Source organism: Catharus ustulatus, chromosome 2 (assembly GCF_009819885.2).
Source record: "Catharus ustulatus isolate bCatUst1 chromosome 2, bCatUst1.pri.v2, whole genome shotgun sequence".
Classification (NCBI taxonomy): Eukaryota; Metazoa; Chordata; class Aves; order Passeriformes; family Turdidae; genus Catharus; species Catharus ustulatus.
In genome coordinates, this window is record NC_046222.1 from 32,272,501 (window position 1) to 32,294,581 (window position 22,081).

The 22,081-nt window shown below is 39.4% G+C and overlaps 1 protein-coding gene across 1 annotated transcript in view; it reads left to right on the plus strand.

The window, feature by feature from the left end:
- ACER3 (alkaline ceramidase 3) overlaps nt 1–22,081 on the plus strand; it is a 58,547-nt gene that overhangs the window by 24,961 nt on the left and 11,505 nt on the right. The window contains exons 3-7 of the mRNA XM_033051486.1: nt 2,229–2,281; nt 7,429–7,481; nt 9,573–9,654; nt 10,788–10,823; nt 19,601–19,659. Of these exons, the coding sequence (XP_032907377.1) occupies nt 2,229–2,281; nt 7,429–7,481; nt 9,573–9,654; nt 10,788–10,823; nt 19,601–19,659 (283 nt within the window). The remainder of the gene's footprint in view (nt 1–2,228; nt 2,282–7,428; nt 7,482–9,572; nt 9,655–10,787; nt 10,824–19,600; nt 19,660–22,081) is intronic.

A 22,081-nucleotide genomic window follows, 5' to 3' on the forward strand; every position in this document is an offset into this window, starting at 1 on the left:
TTGTTCAGTGTGTCAGTGTGTGTATGGGAGAGTTGCTTCTCTTGAAGTCTTGTGTCATTGCGGTGATCGTGATCACTCATGTTTTGAAAACTAAAAAGCTGGCAGAATGTCTCATTGCAGATGGTTTTTGTGAAATAAATATTTCTTAGAAATGCCTCAAACCTGGAACCAAAAGATCTGTCCCTGTAATCTTTGCTTCTTTCAGATATGTTTTATATGGACAGATACTATAGGTAAAACATTGTTCTACAATGCATAGTAAAATTTCATAATCAGAGAAACTCCATATGTGATTACTACACGGAAGCAAGATGGGTTCATTCATTTTAACTCTAGAAATTAACTCTAGTCATGGGATTAATGACTTGAAACTCTAATATCTACTGCATTCTTGATTTTTTCAAAGACTGAAGAAGAAAAATTAATCTAGAAATAATTTCTCCTTATCATATAGGAGGAAGGGAAGGAGTTCAGTTGCTGATTGTTGAGATTTATTACCCCAAATAACATTAAAAAAACAAACAAGAAAACCCCAACAACATGTTTTGTTAATTTAAAATGTGTTGAAATTTCTTATGCAATGATTTTGCCCATACTTGAAAATGACATTTGTTACAAATTGTAAGAGTTTGTATTCTTTGACAGCCAGGAGAATGGATGGCACTGTTTTAATGATGATGTTAATGGGTTTTTTCCTCCAGAATGAGCAGTTGTTGTCATATATTCTGTATACAAAAAAAAAAGGCTATGAGAATTTCTCATTAGAATCTCAGTGAAGGTGAAAGCAGTTGTTTCTTATTGTTTGGAAGGATTTTTCAGAAGCAAACCAAGATAATCACAGTTTTTTATTTTCTGGTACGAGCTGTGCTTAATTTTCCCAGAGAAATAATAACATTGAAGTGTTTGGTAATACATTTCGAAATGTTGCTGTATTACAGTTTTGTGTTTCAATAAAACTACATGGTTAGGTATTTAATTTCATTGAGTAAGTGTAATAATCACAATTCTAGTTAATAACATCTGAGGAAGCATCTCCAGACATGTCTCTTGACTGTCCTGGCAATCCTTTACAGAGTGCACAGAGATAGAATTATTGTTTGTCCATCAGTGAAACTTGACTGATGTGTAGGCAGGGTGATACTCTAGCCACAAAATATGACAGCACTACTCGCTGATCAAGGTTTGAGTGCAAATTATTTGGCTTCCTCTGAAACTACAGTCTGAGGTAAAGCATAATTTCTTGAAGGAAGGCATCACATTACTGTACTTGTTCTTGCAAAATAAAACTGAGGTGGTGTTTAATGAGAGTGTTTTAGTGATATTTCAAAGTAACAAATGATGCATTAAAGACTGTACCAGCTTTGCTCTAAACAGAGAAATCCAAGAAGCGTTATTCATGCCTGACTGAAAAAAGCTGTATAGGCAAAGCATATGTCTCATAAAATAATTTCAGATGTGAATTCAAAATGTGTAAAGAAAGTATTTCAAATAAATAGAGATCATTTCTTAGAAGCTCATCTTTCTATAGAGAAGACCCAGAAACAGTGATCTCATTTCACAAAACGAATCCATCCTTTGTGGGGTTGGTTTGTTTACCTCAAATTTCTGGTTCTGAGTTCTAGTAGCAATTCACTTCTGCTTTTGAATCACAGAATAGTCTGTGTTGGAAGGGAGCCACAAGAATCATCGAGTCTAGCTCTTAAATGAACAGCCCCTGTGGGGATCAAACCCGAGACCTTGGTGTTATTGGCACCATGTTTTGTGGAGAAAACAAAATGCTTTTGGTGAAATACATGTTTTAAAACTGGACAGTAAGCAGAAATATTGAGAGGCTTGCAGGAGGACTAGTTATTGAATGATGCCTTTACTTATAAAAGGGTTGGAACAGAGAAATATTAATTTACTTAAAATTTAAAAAAATAAAAGGAAAATGATTAGCTGATGTATAATATTCAGTTTGGGTTCCCTCTGCTCCTCTCCTCTTTGAGATTGCACCCAGCTCATAGAACACAGTATTGAGAGGCGGTAAAGAGGACACTCACACCCAAAGCCCCTAAATTCAGGGATTTCGCTGATGATTAATATATAAAGTAGAAGACTGTGGAAAACTTGGGGTTTGTCTCTGCAGTGGACTGCTGATATTCTAATTTCTTTTTCACTGTTAAGCATGCACTTCATGCATTTAAGTTAATGTACCTGAACTGATGATAGTTTTGATTTGGTTTCAGCTGTAGGATTGGGATCTTGGTGCTTCCACATGACCCTGAAGTATGAAATGCAGGTGAGTACTGATAAGTAGCTGTGAATCATTTTCTGTGTGTATCTCACTGTGCAGTCATTTTGTCATTTCTTGGCTAGATGAAACTTGTATAAAATGAGTTAATCTGCCTTAAGTATCATTGTACATGACTCCTGCTCTCAACAAGGCAGTAATGCAGGTCTTGTTTCAATAGGTATTTTCCACTGATTATATACAGAAATATATACAGTAAATTCACGAATACAAACCGCACTGAGTATAAGCCGCATCTCTGGGTGTTGGCAAATATTTCGGTTTTTGTCCATAAATAAGCCGCACCTGAATATAAGCCACTCTGTCGTTCGCAGCGAGGACCCGCATGCAACAAAGTTGCCAAATACTAACAGAACCACGGCATGGCGGGGTTTACTGGCTCAACTAAGGCTGTGCAGGCTCGGCCCGCTCGGGGCTGCTGACGGGGCCAGGTGGCCCAGCCCGGCGCTGCCACTCGGGGCTGGCCGCCGCCTCTGGGTTCGCTCGCTGCGGCGCCGGCCGGGCACGGAGAGAGCGCCCCACTCACGCCGCGGCACTGGCCAGGCACGGAGCACCCCCTGCTCCCGCCCCCCCCCCCCCCCCCCCCCCCCCCCCCCCCACCGTCCTCCCCAAGCTGCAGCAATGGCGGCGCAGGGGCCCCGTCGGCTCCCCGGGCCGCGGCAATGGTGGCGCGCCCCTCCCCCCGTCCTCCCTGGGCCGCAGCAATGGCGGCGCAGGGCCCCCATCGGCTCCCCGGGCCGCGGCAATGGCGGCGCAGGGCCCCCGTCAGCTCCCCGAGCCGCGGCAATGGCGGCGCAGGACCCCCCGTCGGCTCCCCGAGCCGCGGCAATGGCGGCGCAGGACCCCCCGTCGGCTCCCCGAGCCGCGGCAATGGCGGCGCAGGACCCCCCGTTGGCTCCCCGAGCCGCGGCAATGACGGCGCGCCCCCCCCCCCCACTCCTCCCTGAACCGCGGCAATGGCGACGCGCCCCCCCACCCGTCCTCCCCTGGGCTGCGGCAGAGGAGGAAAGAGAGCTCTCCCACCTCTCTCCCTGCCCCCCGTGCTGCCTGCAGGGAGCCAGGGCAACACAGTAACACTGTAACAATTGCGAAATGCCGGATTTTACTGGCAGGTGCTTGGCTCGGTGCCCTGGCTGGCACGTCTGGGGTTGTAAATGTCAGAAAATTATTCACATATTAGCCACCCCCGACTATTAGCCGCACTTCCGGGTTTCCACCAAAATTTTTGTCAAATTGCTGCAGCTTGTATTCGTGAAATTACTGTACTTGCATCTAAAATAAGAGCTATCATCAATTGCTTATGTTGGTAGAGGATACTTTATCCTTTGGGAAATCATGTTATGTTTTTCACAAGATGTTATTTTAAAATTCCTGCAGCTTTGGCATAACAACAAGTAGTATAAACTAGAGTTACTGCTATTTATTGTAACTTGTCTCATCTTTATGTTTCTATTTATCTAGATGTACCTGTAACATTAATACTGAAATCAGTATCTCCTGAGTAGCAGTAATTGAGTCATCTTCTCTCTTATTTTCAAGTAGGCAGCATTCTGTAACAAGGCACAGGATATAGGGATTTTCCTGGTATTTCCTGTTTTCTAAAGGGACACGGGGAGTCTTGTCCTGTCGTCCTCTGTCAGGCCTGCAAAGATTAAGGAAATGCATCTTTGAATACAAGTCACAGTGAAGCAGGATTTTGTTCAAAATTAAGAAACCTACATTTAAAAGTGTTCTGGAAGTCTGTGTTCCCACCACAGTCAATGGAAATCAGTGGAGTGGAGAGAGGGAGTTGTCTGGGCTGGATCATTCTACAGACTCCACTGGCAATCTTTGCTCAAAAGAGATTCATTTGTCTAAACAGAGATGTTTAGTGTTATTTTAGACCCTGTGAGTGTTCTCGCAAGCCTTCAACTTCTATCCCACAGTGGTGCAGGTTTCTTAGACTCCCATCATATCTGCCAGTCTTGGATGGGTGTATTGGAGGTGACAGAGCATCTCAGGTGGCAGTAGGGAACTATGCTGTGGCAGCTGAATTAAGTCCTGCATTTCTGCTGATCATAGTGGGACCTACATATTGCTGGTTGTTTGCCTCCATAATTCTCTGGTTTGTATTTCTGGCACGTGGTAGAGACTGTCAGCTTCCACAGAGCATACCATTGTCACCATGCAAGAATATTTGGTGCTTTTCTTACCATGAAGAAGGTGGTTTGTAGAGCTGTTTCACCACTCCTTCCCAAATTAGGGTGCCCTGTGCCTATACTTGGTGGTGAAACTGCCTTGAATTTCCACCTTTTTCATATTATGTCCCCATCTGCTTGTTTCTGTCATGGCCAGTATTTCAAATCCTCTTTCTCACACTGATGCAGACATAAGCAAGGGGACCCTGAAGTCTCAATCAGTAAAATGATCCAGACTTGAAACCTTTTATGAAGGGGGAGATTATGGGTGTTTTGATTTGGGTTATTTTTTGATTGTTGTTGGAGGCTTTGTTTGTGTCTCTGTGTGTAGTGGCTTTATTTTAATCAGAATCAGTTTGCTGCTACTTGCCAATAGTTCAGGTGTTGCATCAGAGCAACTGAGGGGCATGTGAACTGTAGTAAATAAAGTGGGGCAAAAGCAGATGAGAGGGAAGCAGGAAATGTCTTGCATCATCTTGTCAACTGATGTAAAAGGCTTTGTGTGAGGTGGAGAAAGTTTATTTTGCCAGCCAAGTGAAATCCACAAGTGGTCCAAAGTTATTCCAATTGTTTGTTTACTGATCGCCATAGAGAAAACAGTTCAACCAGTAAATAAACTTTTCTTACTCACTTTATCTCTTGTGGTTAAAAAAACAGCATAGCTATTCAAGGAGACTTTTTTACATTTGTTTTGCAGTCTTAATACTGTAAATTATTGATTCAATTTGCTTAATTAAGAAAACAGGAAAGTTTCTGTTCTTGAAAGCAATTGTTTAGAATATTTCTGAGGAGATCACCCCTTTTTCTTTTTTTATGGGAATCTACTTGATTGGATTCTTGAGGAATGCACAAAATGCTTATTTAGCCAGTGAAATCAGCTCTGCAAGTTCCCTTCTTTCCATGGTTCTTCATTGTCTAGGCATGCCTTTGACAGTACTCCTAGAAACATTAATTCCTTTGGATACAGAAGTCATTGTCTTCTATGTGCAAATTCTAGTTAAGATCTTTTGAGAGGCTCTTTGTTGCTGCTGTAATGTCCCTGAGATGCTGCCAACGTATGAACTTACAACTGTAATCATCTGTCCAAATTTGAAAAATTTTTCTGTATTGTATTTCTTGTTCTTCCTCAGCTTTTTTCTTTTATGAGGTGTTAAAATGACTCGCACTCTTTAACAGGCATGTGAATTAATCCTGTAACTAATTCCTATCAGACTTGGAGGAGCACATCTCTGAATTTGTAAAATACTATTACTATAAAGCTGAATTCAGCTATTGCTTCTATTTTGTCCCTTCTAAGGCATCACTGTGAAGGCGAGGTGCCACCAAACATGCCTGTTAGCTTCACCTGCTGCCAGTGTTCCTGATACTGTCTTTGTCCTGCCTGTTGTGGTCCCTGACCCTGCAATGCACAGGTGCTGGGATTTAAACCTTGCTCTGCAAGGTTGGTTGTGTGCTGGCTCAACATCTGGACCTGTTTGCCCATAAGTCAGACCAATCTGATCTCCTCAGTGGAGAGAAGCAGTGGCAGTGTGGGGGAAGAAGCAACATTTGTCCTGTCAGTGGCAGCTGGACAGCAGAACTGTTTCGCATTCTTGTGAAACAGTTCCTGAACTTTATATGACCAAAAATCACAACAAGCTAATAGTTCACACTCAAGATAATTAGATTTTTGTTAGTTAGATTTTTGTTTTGTTTTGTTTGCAATAGGAAATTTCAAAGCTAAAATGAAGTTTTTAACTGTGCGGTTAGAAAATTATCCCAAAATGAGCAGAATCAGGCTGGCTTTATAAAAGTGTTTGAGTAAGCTGCTTACTGCTCTTACCAAGTCTCTTTGTTCAGAATAACATAGTTAAGAACTTGTTAAGTACACTGTAGCAGTAGTAGGAAAGCAATTTCTTTACAGGCACAGCTACCAAGAACTTTGAGTGATCAAGGAAAAATGTCAAAATCTTTTTTGCATCTAGTTCTTGTTTTTCTTAAAAGTCAAGCTCTAAAAGTTCTGAAAGCCCTAACTATTAATGTTTGCTTAACATATTAGAAATCAGAGGCTGTGGATCTTCATTGATCCATTTGTATCCTTGTTCTTTTCCATGGTTTTCAGTCCTTCTTAAGAGGTGGTAAGTTTAACTATGTATTTATAAGCAGAAATTCACAAAAGTTCTTTGATGTGAAGTTTTACAAGAAAATTATGCTATGATTCACTTTCCTTCTAATGATGAATGGCAATTTTGAGTGTACCTGCTATTGAGAAATCAACTCTCTTCTGATTGCAATTTCAATTCCATTCTATTAAGGTGGCAAGTTCCTAGAGAAATAACTGTTTTAGTTGTAACACACCAGTCTTCTCCCGAAGTATAAAAATTATTTAAGACAATAAAACATTATATGTCTCCATAATTTCCAGGGGGAAAATCCAACAAAACAGCCCACAAGAACCCCACATCAAACAAACAAAAAACCGTGTCTCTGAATTAAAACAACATAAGAAATTTCTAAAATTAAGAAGCAAACATGCAAGCATATTACCCATCCTAATAGACTAAAATTTTATTTTGTGCTATGGAAAAATTATGTTTCAATTTCTCTGTAAAGCAAGAAGATGCTACTGACTGTAAGGTCGTAGATGGGATGGTCTTCTTCAGCCTGGCTTTACAGAACTAATTCCTACAAACATTTTGAGAGGTATGAGCAGCAAAAAAGTCAAGATGCTTTGAAGGCGTGGGTGTTTGTGAAGAGTAGTATTCAAAAGATTCAGAGTAATAAGATTTTTAATACAAAGGCTTTGAACAGGGTTTGCTGAACAGGGTTTGACAGTGCTACGTGTTAGAGTGCAGTCGAGAAGATATCCAAATAACTTAAATACTCCTGTTTACTTAAGACTTACCTCTCCTTAATTAACTTAGACAAACTTGTGAGTTGAAAGTAGCTTTCATGTTTTGATATCTTTGCTTTTTATAGCTGTTGGATGAACTGCCGATGATATACAGTTGTTGTGTGTTTGTCTACTGCCTGTAAGTATTTGTTAATCTTTTTTCTTGAATATTTATGAAATGTTCACTTTTGAAATACAGAGTCTCTGAAGCCAAATGTGGCATATATGGAGAGAAGGCTTCTACTGCTTTCAGTGAGATCTGTTTTTGTATAGCATTATGATATTGGAGTGCCAGGCTGACTTTAGTCCCAGTTTTTGCAAATTTAGATATATTTTACCAGTTTTAATTTTAGTAGGGAAAAAACCCCCTCATTAAAGACTTAGTATAAAAACAGCAGACACAATAAAATCAACCTTAGTAATGCCTACAAAATTAGCAACATTATAATTTATTGGAGCTGGATTTCTGTGATGTAGTCTGGCTCGAAATGCAAATTTCAGGTTTCTGGCTAAACCTGCTTTTCACTCATCTGGAAAATTAAAGGGACAAGATTTTATGAGGAGTTAAATTCATATTTTGGGGAAAGTGTCGTGGAACATGCATGACAGCTTAATGCAATGGCAGGATGTGTTCTTCCATTTAATTTTGGGAGCAATGTAACATTTGACAACTGTAAAGATACCCTTTGGCTTTTTCTTACGTGTTGCTGCCAAGACCTGGATTTAATATTTGTTCTATCACTTGGCAAATCCAAATGATAAATCTGCTTGTTGCAGACAAAAAGAAGGAAAAAAGATCTTTTTGCTTTTGAACATATCAAATATTCAGCTCTTGAAAATTTTGATGTCTTGGTGAAGATTACTGGTAGCTTGCAATGGAGATGAGATGCTTTAGGACTAAACACCTATCTGTGGAAATTGCCCTCAGTTTGTGACTCATACATTAGTGTGATTTGCTCAAACTCAGGACAAGAATCATAATGCCTCTTTTAGTGGAAATATTTCCATTGTAGTTCCCTATTGCCTTGAAATTGCCTTTGCGTTTGTCTGATTTGAATGTGATTGGAAAAAAAGGATGAGAACTGGCTACAAAAATCTATCTGAACTTTTTTTTAGTGCAGTGATTACTTTATTATCTTCAAAAGCACTGAAGTTTGTTACTGCTTTTATGCCTCCAGTAAGATTCTGTGTATGTATGTCTGGTAGCAATTAAAATGCTCCAAAAATTGAGCTAATGTGTCGTTTAGAAGGCCTTTAATAATTGTTTTAGTTTCCTTTAGGTTGCAGGTGGTTGTGCACAGGACATTCTCTTACACATCATTCAGTTCTGCTCATTCTCAAGCTGTATAATTTAGCAAGCCTTTTTGCAATGTCGTACATTGTGCTACCTTTAGACTCTTTGTTTCTCATATGTGTTTTTATTTTATTTCTTTTTATCAGTTCATAATGCTGTCTATTTCTCCAAGTTTATAAACAAAGAAACTAGACAAATGTAACTTGGAATTATATAGACAGCTTCCTCCAGCCCTGATCATAATGGGCTTCTCAAAATTCATTTTTGTTGACTTTTTTGGACCTTTTTTCCAATTGAGATAGTCTGGGATGTCTGTGTATTTCCATCGCAACTGAGACTGAGGTGTAGTGTAGAGATTGTGAAGTAATTTTAATTGGTTGTTTTACATACTGGGAGCAGGCAGGTGGTTTTACCTTCGGCTTCTACCAGTATCCCACCTAGCAAATTTGCTACACTGCAACTGTAGTGAAGCCATAAACAATCTACATTTTAACAGATCTGAGTTCACTGTTTTGCAAGGCAGTTCTTTTCCTACACTGCTGTTTGCTCAGTAATGTTTTTGACAGCTGTGTTGCATTTTAAGCTAATTTCTAAATTGCCGTCTGTTATCACCCTGTAAGCACCTTCTAAAGACACTTCTGCCTCACAAACTTTTCTGAGAGTGGGTTACTTCTTGGCATATGCTTGAACTTATTGGTGTTAGGGTTTTTTTATTTTAGTTTTTTTTTTTTTAACATTTATTGATAAGAGCATGTTGTTTGGGTTTTGTTTTTTTTTAAATAATGTATCTTTATTGAAGGAGTTAGAATTTCTTGAGGGGCCTAAGACTAATTTGGATTAATTTTCTTGCAAATTTTTTAATATTATACATTGGAAATTGCATCCATTATATGGTGAGTGATGAATGTTATCTCTCTCCTTTATCCTCTCTTCTAGGTATGAATGTTTCAAGTACAAGAATACAGTCAATTATGCACTGCTTTTCTTTTTAATAACATACAGCGTCGTAGTCAGCATAGTAAGTAACATTTTCTAATATGGCATTTTCACCCTTAGGTTGGCAGTTTTTCTGACAGTGGAGGAATGTTATAGAGCCAATACTAAATCTCTGTCACTTCCAGTCAAGAAAGACAAATTATTCTTTTGTTGGGGAAATTATGTTGCTGGCCAGAGAAAGCTGAAATCTTTCTATCTAAACCATGGTATAGAATAAATAAGGAAGAAAAGCAATAATCCAGTTGCTAGAATAGGAATGTGAGAAAAACAGTTGTCATTAACTCAATATGAGACCTTGGATAAGCTGTGTTCCTCACCTTCTCTCACTTTAATTTATCTGTAGAAATAAAAACCATTCTGTTTGACTGTGAAAAAGTGAACTGTGATACCCAGTCCAGGATGCAGACTGGTGTTTTAAAATAGGCAGAAAAAGAGAAGAACATAGCTATTAGTTAAAAGGCTTGTAACTTTTTAACACACAGCTAAATTGACCCTCTTTGTCAGTGGAGTGTTCTTCCTTTATGAATAAATTTAGTTTCATGCTGGCTACCAACTACAGATAGAATTTCCTATGTAATTTTTTGTTGATAACCATTTCTTTAAAAACTGGAGTATTATTATAAGTCATCTTCAGCTGCCAAAATACTTGCCTTGCCTCTTCTGTTTCTCCTAATACTGTTTAAGCTTGTGGCACATTATGTCTAAGGTCTAGTGCCCTTCCTTCTTCAAAAACATAAATTAACTGTATTATGACTAGGAAGAACTGCTAGCTTTTTGTGAAAATAATTGAAATGTTGAATTATTGTCAAAAACAATAATAGCAAATCAAAGTTGAGTATGTTTTCTTCTTGCAATGCATATTGAGAACATCTGGTAACTTCAGCATCTTAATTGTTTTTGTATGTGTTCAACTCTACTGAATAAAAAGCCTTATGTTAGATGTTATTGTTTCTATTTGTGCTTCTTAGTTTAAAATAATTCCACAGTTAAAACCTCAGGTTCTGCCAGAGGAAACTTCAAATGTTTGACTGACTTTAATGATGCATGGATAGGCACTCATGGCTTGATTCTAACAGGAGAAGCCTTGGTAATATTTAGATGAATAATATTATGATGGTTCTGTCGCAAATTATTTCTCTTTTTTAATGTTTCTAGGTTTACCTAAATTTGAAAGAGCCTGTATTCCATCAGGTAAATCTTGCTCAATTGGAACAGCTAATTTTGTTTTTTAACGATGCTATTTTAGTGGAATGTGTTAACAGTATTTTACTACTAGAAGAAAGATGGAAGGAAAGTGCAATTTGCCATTTGCTTTTTCTTTAAAAATTATTGCTACCTGTAGTTTTACCATCCTCTTACTTAGTGAATTATTGCTAAGAGTTTTAAGAATTATTGCTACCTTAGTGTCACTGTCCTCTTACTTAGTGACCTGAAAAACTAGAATGCTTCAATGTGTGTTGTGTTCCAGCTTTTGACCTAATATTTCCCGTGGTTTTCATCAGTGGTAAGTGTAATGAGGTGACCCTAAGGTGTGTGCCATTTTGAGTCTTTTTCTACTGCTTTCCATTAGCAGCTGCTTTGTAACTATGACCTTACATCATAAGATGGCTTGATTGACTTAGCACCACGTTCCTCTCTCTGCTTTAATACATTAGCTTATTGGTTTTTTTCACTACTCAGTCTTACTTTGTGGAAATTCAAGGTGAGTTTAAGCACAGAATGCCTTCTAGGGTTGTGTAGCAGAGTTCTTTGTGCAGGCTTAATGACATATTTGGTACAGGCTCTTTTGTAGCAGCCCAAGAGTATTAATGTGCATCCCCTGCCTGTGGGGATAGGACTTGCATGGCTTACCTCCTCACAACAGGTTAGAAATTATGCTCATTTCTGTATGCCATGGGTAGTTTTCCCTCATTTATGATTTTTTTTATTAGGGATAACAGCTGAAAAATTGCCAAGTAAAAAACACTGAGCTCTTTGCAGGACAGAGCTTTAAAGCCTTGATTTTTGAAATTGGTAGTGCCACTGCTTGTCAAAATGTGCCTTCTGCATCAGGAGTTGTAAAAATGATACGTGGCTCTTGTTGGTGGATTAGTGATGTGTCGATCAAGAGAATAAATTTTCAGCTGCTCCAAATAATCTCCCCTAGAAACATGAATTGTTACTCTACCTGTAGTTTTTTTTTTAAAAATTGCAGTGTGGGGTTTTTTTTGGTTATATTAATTAAATCCTTTCTTTTTTCCTTTTACTTACATTTCCAGCAGAAAGATACTGGCTGGGATGAAAGTGACAATTTTTGGGTTTTTTTACTGAGCTGATCATAACTGGTTTTGAATGAAGTGACTTAGAATAGTTTTGTTATCAACAGTGGCAAAATTTACTTTTTGTAGTGAACTTTTATCTCTTAAATGAAACTTGGGCAAATAATTGATTAATTGGAATAAATACATCACAGCTTCACTATAGTCCAGTTTGATGTATCAGCACAGGTATTGCCCATGTCACAAAAACTAAAACAATAAATATCATTACTTTTTGGAAAAGAGGGAAATAGGGAAACTTTAAACTGTTCTCCCAGACCTTTCATTTTCTGCATCTGGTTTCTCTTAGGTTCAGAATATGAATTCCTTGTAATAAGTTTTACATGAGGAATCAATGTAGAAAATATTTGGATCCCATAAAAGTGTTGGACTTTTTACAACAATTCTTTGCAAATTGATTTTTATGGAGAACATACAGTTGTGGCCGAATGCCAAATGTTCAAGTACTGTACTCATTTTTTCACAGTCTTTGCCAAATATGTTGTAAATCCTGAGGAAAATTTTCCCTGACTGCACAGCTGAGTAAGGTTATTTTCTTAATACTTGTACGTTATTTTAGAGTGCATTAAAAAAAAAGTTAAATAATTTCTGTAAACATTTTCAAACTTAATGGGTCACTTAGTCTTGAAGTAAAATTAAATATGCTTATGCAATCATAGTTTAAATTACAATCTTTCTGACTGGGGTAGAAAGCAGCATCAGGAAATAAAGCAGCATTTGATTGCTCTAGGTGTTTGTGATCATTCTAAGTTGTCAGCCTTGCAAAAACAGGAAGAACTACAAGGATAGCTTTTTGTTGTTCATTGTTTCAGTATGGATTGCGAAGTTTTTTCCCTCTGGAAGGAGGCCAGTAAGAATGGAAAAGAAGATCCTATTATATTTAGCAAGCAGAATCCAAGCCTCATTTTTCCCCAAATTACTTTCTACTTGTCTTTCCAATTTAGGCTCATAAATTGCCAGCTGCCAGCAGGGCATAAAGGTGATTTCAGTTTGTTATCCATGGCACAGTGGCAACAGAGACCAACTTCTTTTTCTGCATCCACATATTAAGAGAGATCTGTAAGAGTTTTAGTGCTTCAACTGTAGGAGGGGTGAGATGCATGTTTTGGGCTGTTGGAGGCAGCACATCATTAGAAGGAAGAAACCAATTCCTGCCTGACGAATGATCATCTGTTTTTTGCCCCCTCATCAATTAAATGAAATATATTAATGGGCTTTACAGGCATATGTTGTCTTGTTTATGTTCAAATCTCTCAGGCTAGAGCACTATTAGTCCTAATTTTCAAGGTGCTAAACAACCCTACATCCCAGCTGCCTGGTTGTTTTTAAGCCAGCATCATTGTCACTGAAAACATCTGTGCCTTTCCCCTCTGTTCCATCTGGCACACAAATTTATTTTCTGAATTTGATTGGGAAACTCAACAGGTTTTAACTCTCCTTGGAATTAATTTTAAATCAGATTAGTTGTTCATCCCTGTTTACCACATGTATACAAAGAAAGGGACAAGGAAAGAATGGCTGCTAGTGTGAAGTGATCCACAGACATACAGAGACAGCCCTGGAAGTAAAGTAGTTACTCTGGAAGTTAAGCTTTCAACTCACGTCTTGCAAGTAGCCTTCTTTCTAGTATGATGAGGCTTAAGAAGCTGTCACAAACAAAGCATCTGATTTGTCTGCTTGCTGCGTACCGTATCTGTTCGCTTGTAGTGACCAAAAAAACCTCGTTCAGCTAGTGGGCCAAATTATGTGAATAGTGAAATAGTTCCAAAAACCTGTTTTATTTACGTAGTCAATCTACTCTGACAGCTTGAGGTAAATTTTAGCAAACAAATAATAAAAAGGTTAATGGAAAAATGGATTAAATAGCTGTTTCTTCTACATTAGGAAATGTGAATGTAAAAAATAGGTATTCTAACATATTCTTGAGGCATCTCATGAGAAGCCAACTGAAGAAGCAGATCAGTAGGAGAGTTGTAAATAAGGTAAGGTAGTGACTAGTGAAAAATGACTAAAGGATATGATGAAAAAGCCTGAATTTTCTTGGAATCAGTAGTGGGATTGTTTTGTTTGGTTGGTTTCATTTTTAGCAACCTGTAGCAGGAGAAAGAAGAATGTACTGCTGGTATTTGTGATGATACAAAGTTCAGAGTTATCACTGTGTACTGGGCAGGAAATTAAGAGATAACTGAGAGGCCCTGAGGACAAGGATGAGGACTGTTTCAAAACGGAAGAGGTGCACTGATGGACGAATACAAACTGTTCTTGTTCTAAACTGTTCACAGATCTCCAGAGGAGGGGAGGGAGTGCCTGGATGTGTTCACTGTTTGCAGCATAACAACATGACCAGGAATTTTTTTTAAACTTTTGGTAGACGTAAAATACAAGTATTGGATTTATGTCTCCAGGTGACTTTGAGTAAGAGGAAGAAAGTAAGCATGACAGGAAAAGGTACAGTAAATTCACGAATACAAGCCGCACTGAGTATAAGCCGCATCCCTGGGTGTTGGCAAATATTTTGTTTTTTGTCCATAAATAAGCCGCACCTGAATATAAACCGCTCTGTCATTCGCAGCGAGGACCCGCGTGCAACGAAGTTGCCAAATAGTAACAGAACGGCGGCAGGGCGGGGTTTACTGGCTCGGCTCGGGCTGTGCAGGCTCGGCCCGCTAGGGGCTGCCGACGGGGCCAGGTGGCCCAGCCCGGTGCTGCCGCTCGTTGGGGCCACTGGGGGCCAGCCGCCGCTGCCACTGGGCTCGGTCACCACGGCCCGGCACTGCCCTGTGGTGGCAGGCAGGGACGGAGCCCCCCCCCCCGTTCCCGCGGTGGCGGGCGGGGACAGAGCCCCCCGCCTCCTCCCAGAGCCACGGCAGTGGCGGCCCGTGTCCCCCGCCGCCTCCCCGAGCCGCGGCAGGGGTGGCCCGGGTCCCCCGCCGCCTCCCCGAGCCGCGGCAGGGGCGGCCCGGGTCCCCCCTCTCCTTCCCAAGCCGCGGCAATGGCGCCGCGGGGCCCCCTCGTCTCTCCCCCGGGCTGCGGCAGAGGAGGGAAGGAAAGAGCTCTCCCTCCTCTCTCCCCACCCCCTGTGCTGCCTGCAGGCAGCCAGGCTCCACCTGCCGTGCAACAGAGTAGCAATTTGTAACAATCGCAAAATGCCAAATTTGCAGCAGCTTGGCTTGCCACTCTGGCTGGCACTTCTGAGGTTGTAAATGTCAGAAAATTATTCACATATTAGCCGCTCCTGAGTATTAGCTGCATTTCCGGTTTAGGAGCAAAATCTTAGTCAATTTGGTGCGGCTTGTATTCGTGAAATTACTGTATTTAATTTACCTTAATACAAAAATGAATATATTTTTTTCTCTAGGGGTGTTTTAAATATACAAGTGCAAAGAGGAGAGTGAAATCAAGATAAATGTATATATAGAAGTATGTAAGGGAGCCTGAAACCGCACGAAGAATATGTTATGTCCGGGCACAACCTGTTCATACTTGCAGCATTCACCATTTTGGGGAATCTAGATGGATCACTGGATGTCTTACAGCTCCCCAGAATCCCTTCTGCTGCTAAGGCAATAGTTGGTTGTAGGCTTGTGGCTAATATATTGTGCCTTTTAGTGGAATGTGTTCTTACTTTCTGTACATTCAGATTCCCCAGTGTTGTCTTCAAAATGATGTTTTCAAACTTGTCTTCAGCACAGGGCTTTTCCTGTTCTGTCATTGTCCTGCTGATGAGCACGTATCAAAGTAACTTGAGTGACATTTCACTCCTACACAGCTCATTTGGGGATGTCTTCCCATGTGAGTACAGCTTTCATTCTAGCTGGTGCTTCTACCTGCACAGTAGCTTAGGGACTGAGGAAGGATATTCTGACTCTCCAAAGGTTCAACTCTACAAGTTGCTGAAGGGGAAACTTGACTTTCCATGGCAGTGTCCCAGGAGCTCTACAGCAGCAGTGACTTGTGTGTCATTTTGCCATCACATACATACATCTAAACAGGGCCAAACCCAGTGAATCTGATTTAGTTCATTCGGGAGCTGTAACTGAGTTGAGTTACTTGGTATTTCATTGTAATCTTGATGATCCTTTCTTTTCCTTTCAGCTCAGATTTCTTCTCCAGAAATCCACACTCACATAGAACTCAGTTTTCTTTGTTGAAAATTGCAAATACGGTTTCCACATTCAAGTGCTTAAGTAAATATCTTTGGATAGCTGGTTGGGGTATTAGATAACCTGGTTGCCAAGAACCCAAAATCTCTCAGTGCAGTGCCCAACATGTATACTAATATTTGAGGCTGATAAATTGACTTTATTAAACAAGCATAGTAGAAGGCCAGCAGAGGAAGCAAAAGTGGGAATAGCAGGCTACTGCTGCTTTTTGTGCTAGAAGGGTAGATGAACCAGTTTTGCATGCTTCCCTTCTCAGTATGGAGTACCAACCTTGCTTCTGACTTACATAAATGAATTTGTGTATCATTTGTATAATTGCCTCCTCATTAAAAATGCCACCAGACATGGAGCCCTGAAGTGCTTACTTCCCATTTGTGAATTAGGAAGTGCTTCATATTTGGCCTTCTTATGATATAATCTGCTGTGTATTCATCAGACTATGGGTTTTTCCCTCAATTGCAAAGATACCTTCAAAGCTGAAATATGCACAGCTTTATTTGCATCTGAAACAGCAAAGAGGGAGCTGTCTAGTGGTAACAGAAGATTGAGATTCTGATCTTTCCTTTTGCTTCAATTGAAGTACAAAGATGTTCTTTGGCTTACAATTTAATGACAGTGTGAGACAAAATAGCAGAAAACTTGCTTGGGCTGTCATCTGTCACTTAAATGATGTGTTAAAGAAAAGAAAAGAAGGACAAAGGAAGCTAAAGGAATTGAAAAATTTAACTTGAATACGGCAAATTTTTCTTTTTTTACATAATACTGTACTTTGTCCTTCTTTGGATGGATGGGTAATACCTAAGAAAGTTTTACCATGATAAAAGTAGTTGAACCATGGATGGTAAAGGAGATAAAGTAAGCACTGCTGCCTGACATCTCAGCTAAGTTGTGCAATTTGGTGTGTAGCCCTCTAGTAAGAAACAGCTGAGGGAGGTGTGCAGCTACAGTCTCTGTATATCACAGCAGAACCTCCTGGGTGCTCACCTTCAGTGAGGAGGATTGGAGCATGCAGAGCAGAACAGCTTGTTGTTCCAGTCTTTCACAGGCTTTTAAACACAAATGTGTTTTACTGCTAACAACCTGTTTGGGTAGGGAAGCGGAAAAGGCAAGAAATTGAAGTGTCAGCTATGGGCATGTTTTTCTTATTTTTCTTCAGTCACTGCTAGGTTCTTTTTTTTTTTTTTTTTCCTCCCTCCATTAATACTGTCCTCTTCTGCAACCCATTAACTCACTAGGAAATACCAAGCCGGAAATGCTGCAAAGAAAGCTTTTCTTAGCTTTTGCTCTTTCCTACTTTTAGCAACTGCTGAAAAAGGTAGCATTTTACCTAGACTCTAGGCACATTCTGACACTATAGGACGCCCTGTACAAAGAATCCAAAAGCAATTCGGATACAAGCATAAGGGTGGTCACGACCCCTGATGTGTATGACAGAAATTGCTCTTAATGGGTAGGTTTTTCCCACATCTCTACTGCAAAGGAGTGTTTTAGCAACGGAAATTTTAAGAAGGAGAAGATCAGCAAAGAGAGATCAGCAAATCAAACTGTAATTTGGATTCTGGAGGAGCCTTTCTATGAGTATCTTCCTCTGTACCATCCCTCTCTCTTTCAATAAATTGCTGGATTTGATTAGAAAAAAATGAAGAGGGCCATTTTAAATGAGGCTGATAATGTATTTATGTGGTGGGATCTTTTTAGGCAAAATGTCAGCAGTGAAGAATTGTACCAGCAGACAGCACCTAGCACACCTGAGCACTCACTCCCCTTCCTACCCTTAGTTTGGGACTGAGATGCACTTGATACTCAGGCTGTGTCTACCAGGTTTTGTTGGTTTTCTTTTTTTCCTGGTTTATGTGCTGTACCCTAACAAAGGGGACTGGAATTAACTAACAGCTTTGTATAAATTGCAAGCCAGAACCAATTAGCCATTCAAATAGTTTTGCTTTGTTTAGCTCTACAGAGCAGAGCACACAGTAGTAGTAGTTTATTTACTGAAGTTCTTTAATCTTGTACTGAATGCAAATGAAGAGCTGCTGTGCTGACTGACTTTGAATAGTCAGTGTTGGAGCTTACTTTTACCTCTTGTCAAACATAAGGGCTCTGTTGTCTGTCTTGTTCTGTATATGTGCACTGATAATACAACATGTGCTGCTAACCTTATCCTTAAAGCTGAAAGGAGTTTGCAAATTTGCCTTTATGGACTTTTGGAAGGCAAGTTTCACTTTGCATTATTACAGTAACCTATTACTAGACATGCTTAAAGGATAGTAGGATCTGAACACCCTAGTTACAGCAGAGTGAGAGAGAGGCAGTCCCTGTCTCAAAGACAGTCAAAAAGAAGGAGGTTGTGAGGTGGTCAGTAGAACATGGTAAGGACACCGGTTTTTAGCACACTTGTTTCTGTTAGGTGTAACAGCTTTTAAAAATAGATAGCAAAGGTTTATAATTTTTCTGTTTCATGTAAAACAAAGGCAGAATTAGAAACTAACTAGAAGCAGATGAGAAATCTAAGTCAGTGAACAAAGAAGAAAAAATTACTGGGAGGCCTGTGGGCCACTGGAAAGAGGCAAAAAGAGCAAGGCACAGCTGCTTGGAACAAACTGCCTTTTGGCAGGAGGAAACCAGTGTTCAGAATAAAAAGTATAGAAAGTAATTGAATGTCACCAGTGTCTAAAAATTCTCCTTGCTGCAGTGACTTCTGCATCACTCTCAGGCATGACTGGCCACATTTTTTTTTCTTCTTTAATCTGTACATCTTGGAGGTGGTGTTACATGGATTTTAAGTTAGTGAATAAAAAAAAAGGAGAGTGATTTAAAGATCACGAGGCAGAAAATAAATTATTACTTTGACTTTTTATAAGTCAGGTGATAGCATTCAAATTCATCAAGTCTGCAGTGAGTCAGATTTTGCTCATGGATCTTTTCAGAGTGTGCAGCCTTCCCACTATATAATTAGATTGAATCCAAACAATCTGTAACAGTTGTTTGAAATGCTTCCTGGAAAGTTCTTCCCCATGCTCAGTGTGGGAATAGCACATAACCTATTCAGGTGTTTGCTTTCAGGAAACATATTAATCAAGTATCAATGAAAGAAGTACAGCTTTCAAAAACAGTTTTAGCTGATGCTTGTACAGTCCTGTGTTAAAATGCACGGAGAGAGAAGAGATAGTAGGGGTTAGTTACCGTTTTTGATTTCAGGATGCTTTCCGAGTGCCATCTAGTGTTTGCTTTCTGATTCAGAACAGTGGAACATTGGTTTTACACAACTGGCTTTTCCTGTAATTGTATAAAGGACATGCTTTATAATCATACTTGTATTTGAAACTTGAACAGAAAACTTTCTGGAGATGAAGTTAGAAGGAATTATATTTTCCGAAGACTTAAAAATAAAAAAAAACCAGAGGCTTCAAAAAATTTTTACTCCTGTAGCATTTTATAAGGTCTCTTGAACCCAATTGCTGAATTTTATCTCTCTTTTTATTTTCAGATCATGTATGGAACACTAGTTTCCATCATAGTTCTAAGATCTGTTTATATAGTATTATGGTAAGTAACCATTTAATTCAGCATTGCAACTTACAACATAGCATTTGCAGCTTTTTTTTTTCTTTTTGTCAGCTTAACATGAGAAATTGGCAATGAGAGAATTCCTTTAAGTAGGTGCACAATGTTAGTTCCTGGGCACCCCTGGGCTGAAAGAGAATGGCTCATCACCTTGCACTTTTTTGAAGCCACTGGGATAACATTAAACCAAACTGAGATTTCCACACTTACAATCAGTGTGTACTGTCAGTGTTGTGCTGGTGGCTTCAGCTGTTAGCCTGGGATTTAAACAAAAGTGGAGTTTGTCTTCATATTGCTGGGTAGTGTGAAATGTGTTGCTAGTGTCCAGACTCTAATGATAATACTGGGAGAGTGGTAAGACTGCAGAGTGGAACCATCACTTAGTAATTTCCTTTCCTCTTCCCTGCTCAAGTATTTAAAAAATAATAATGCATGATAGTTTTTCTTTCAGTTTTGATTGGATAAAGTTAGGCATAATGTTATGGAAATTGAAATTAAACTGTAACAAAAGGTATTAAAAGTGCTTGGAGACATTGAGAAGCATTAGAATTGTCAGAGCACAGACTTGTTAGGTAAAAGGGAGTAAAATGGAATTTAATCAATATTGGAGTAAACATACACCTTTAGCTCTCAGAGTCTCAGTTGATTGTCCGTTTCTGTCTATCCCCTGTGCTTATTTGGTGTTCTCATGCATTTGGGGATTGCTTCTGAAAATTACTTATTTCTTTTTTCTGTCATCATTCTAAATGTGCTTTTTGTTAAATTTTGTTTCAAGTTCCACATGTGTCTGTTCAGAAACACAAGGAAGAATTTAACAAAATGTGAATTTGAAGTATTGTAGAATCCTCAAATATTCTGGGTTGGAAGACACCCACAAGGATCGACTACATCCATTGTCTCACCTTCCAACTGCCGTTTCAGTTCATGTGGTTTGGCTGTCCCCAAGAAATTCCCACAGACCAAGTGCAAATGTTTGGACTTTTTTATTACGCAAGAACTTAAAACTGATAGTGTGTTGCAGCTTTAGAAACAATCATCAATTTAAAGACACTTTTCAAACCTATGGACTGGAAATTTTAATCCTCTCCTAGAGATCTTCAGTGATACTACATTAATTCACCTCCAAGGGGAACTAAATTGAATCAAATTGAAGTAATTTTAATTCTTATTCAAGGATTTAGCACAGTTCTAGTCTCTTAGATTAAATGTCTCTGTCTCTGTAGACAGACTCTTGGGCCTGCTATTTTTCTACTTCTGCAAATTCCACACAGTTATGGGTTCTCATTATTTCTGAAGCATTTCATAGTCTTCTGTCTTTAACAATAACATCACTACCTTCCCTCCCAAAGTATCATTCATTATTTTGCTCCAACAAAGTCTGTCTCTGAAGTTCCACCTGCTTTTCACTTCAGTTTTAGGGGCTTGGAGTGTATATTCTTAATTAGCTGGATCACTTCATTGCAACAGGGCCTTACAAACACTTATTTCCCCCATTGGTGTTATTATGTAAACTGGGTAGAAAGTTGGGATGGGAGGAGAAGGAGGTTTAAATTGCTTCTAAACTTTAACTAAACTACTACTAATTTTAAATTAGTTCTGCTAGAGAAGCTCTGCCAACCTGAAGGTACCCTTTCTTTTCTCCAAAATTCATCCCCAATCACACTTTATAGGTTTACTTTCTCTGCACTGCTAGAACATATTCCTGTATTTCCATCAGTAGGACTAGCACTTGGTCAAGCCTCTTCCAGCTCACCTACTGACCCTGATTTCTGCTTGTTTTTTCTTACTTCACTTCCTATCATTCATATTTTCTCATGCGGGCCTTGAAGTCGCTCTGAGATTAGAGTGAAAACCCAAAGAACAGCACATTATTCCCTCCAGGCTATTTCTTCATCATATCCTCACCAGTTGTTGCTCTTCCTGCCCATTCTCCCCACACTTTTCATCTCCTTGTTAGGTCTGCTCCCTTCCCATGATTACAACTGGGCAAATGTTATTCTCTGTTCACAAAGCATGTTCCCTATTAATAAGTCATGCCAGTTGATTCCTTCACAAAACACCACTGTTTATTCCTCAACAATTCCAGCTATAATTATCTAATTACCAGCATGTTTAATATATCATTTAGTACTCTGTCATGTCATGGTCTCACTTATGTCTCTGGACCACTGGAGGGGGGTAATATTACAGTGTAGTCTTTGCCATGACTGCATGGTGTTCCACACATTTATTAGACTAAACAAATAATAATTTTGCTATTTTATATTGGCAGTCAATTTGTGAATATGTGCAGCTTGTATCTGGTTAGAGCTTCCTGCCCTAGGCAAGCTACCTGTTGTGTTTTGCACTGTTTCCCAGTGCTTGCAGCTCTGAAATGTGCTGTAATACACACAGTGGAGGAACA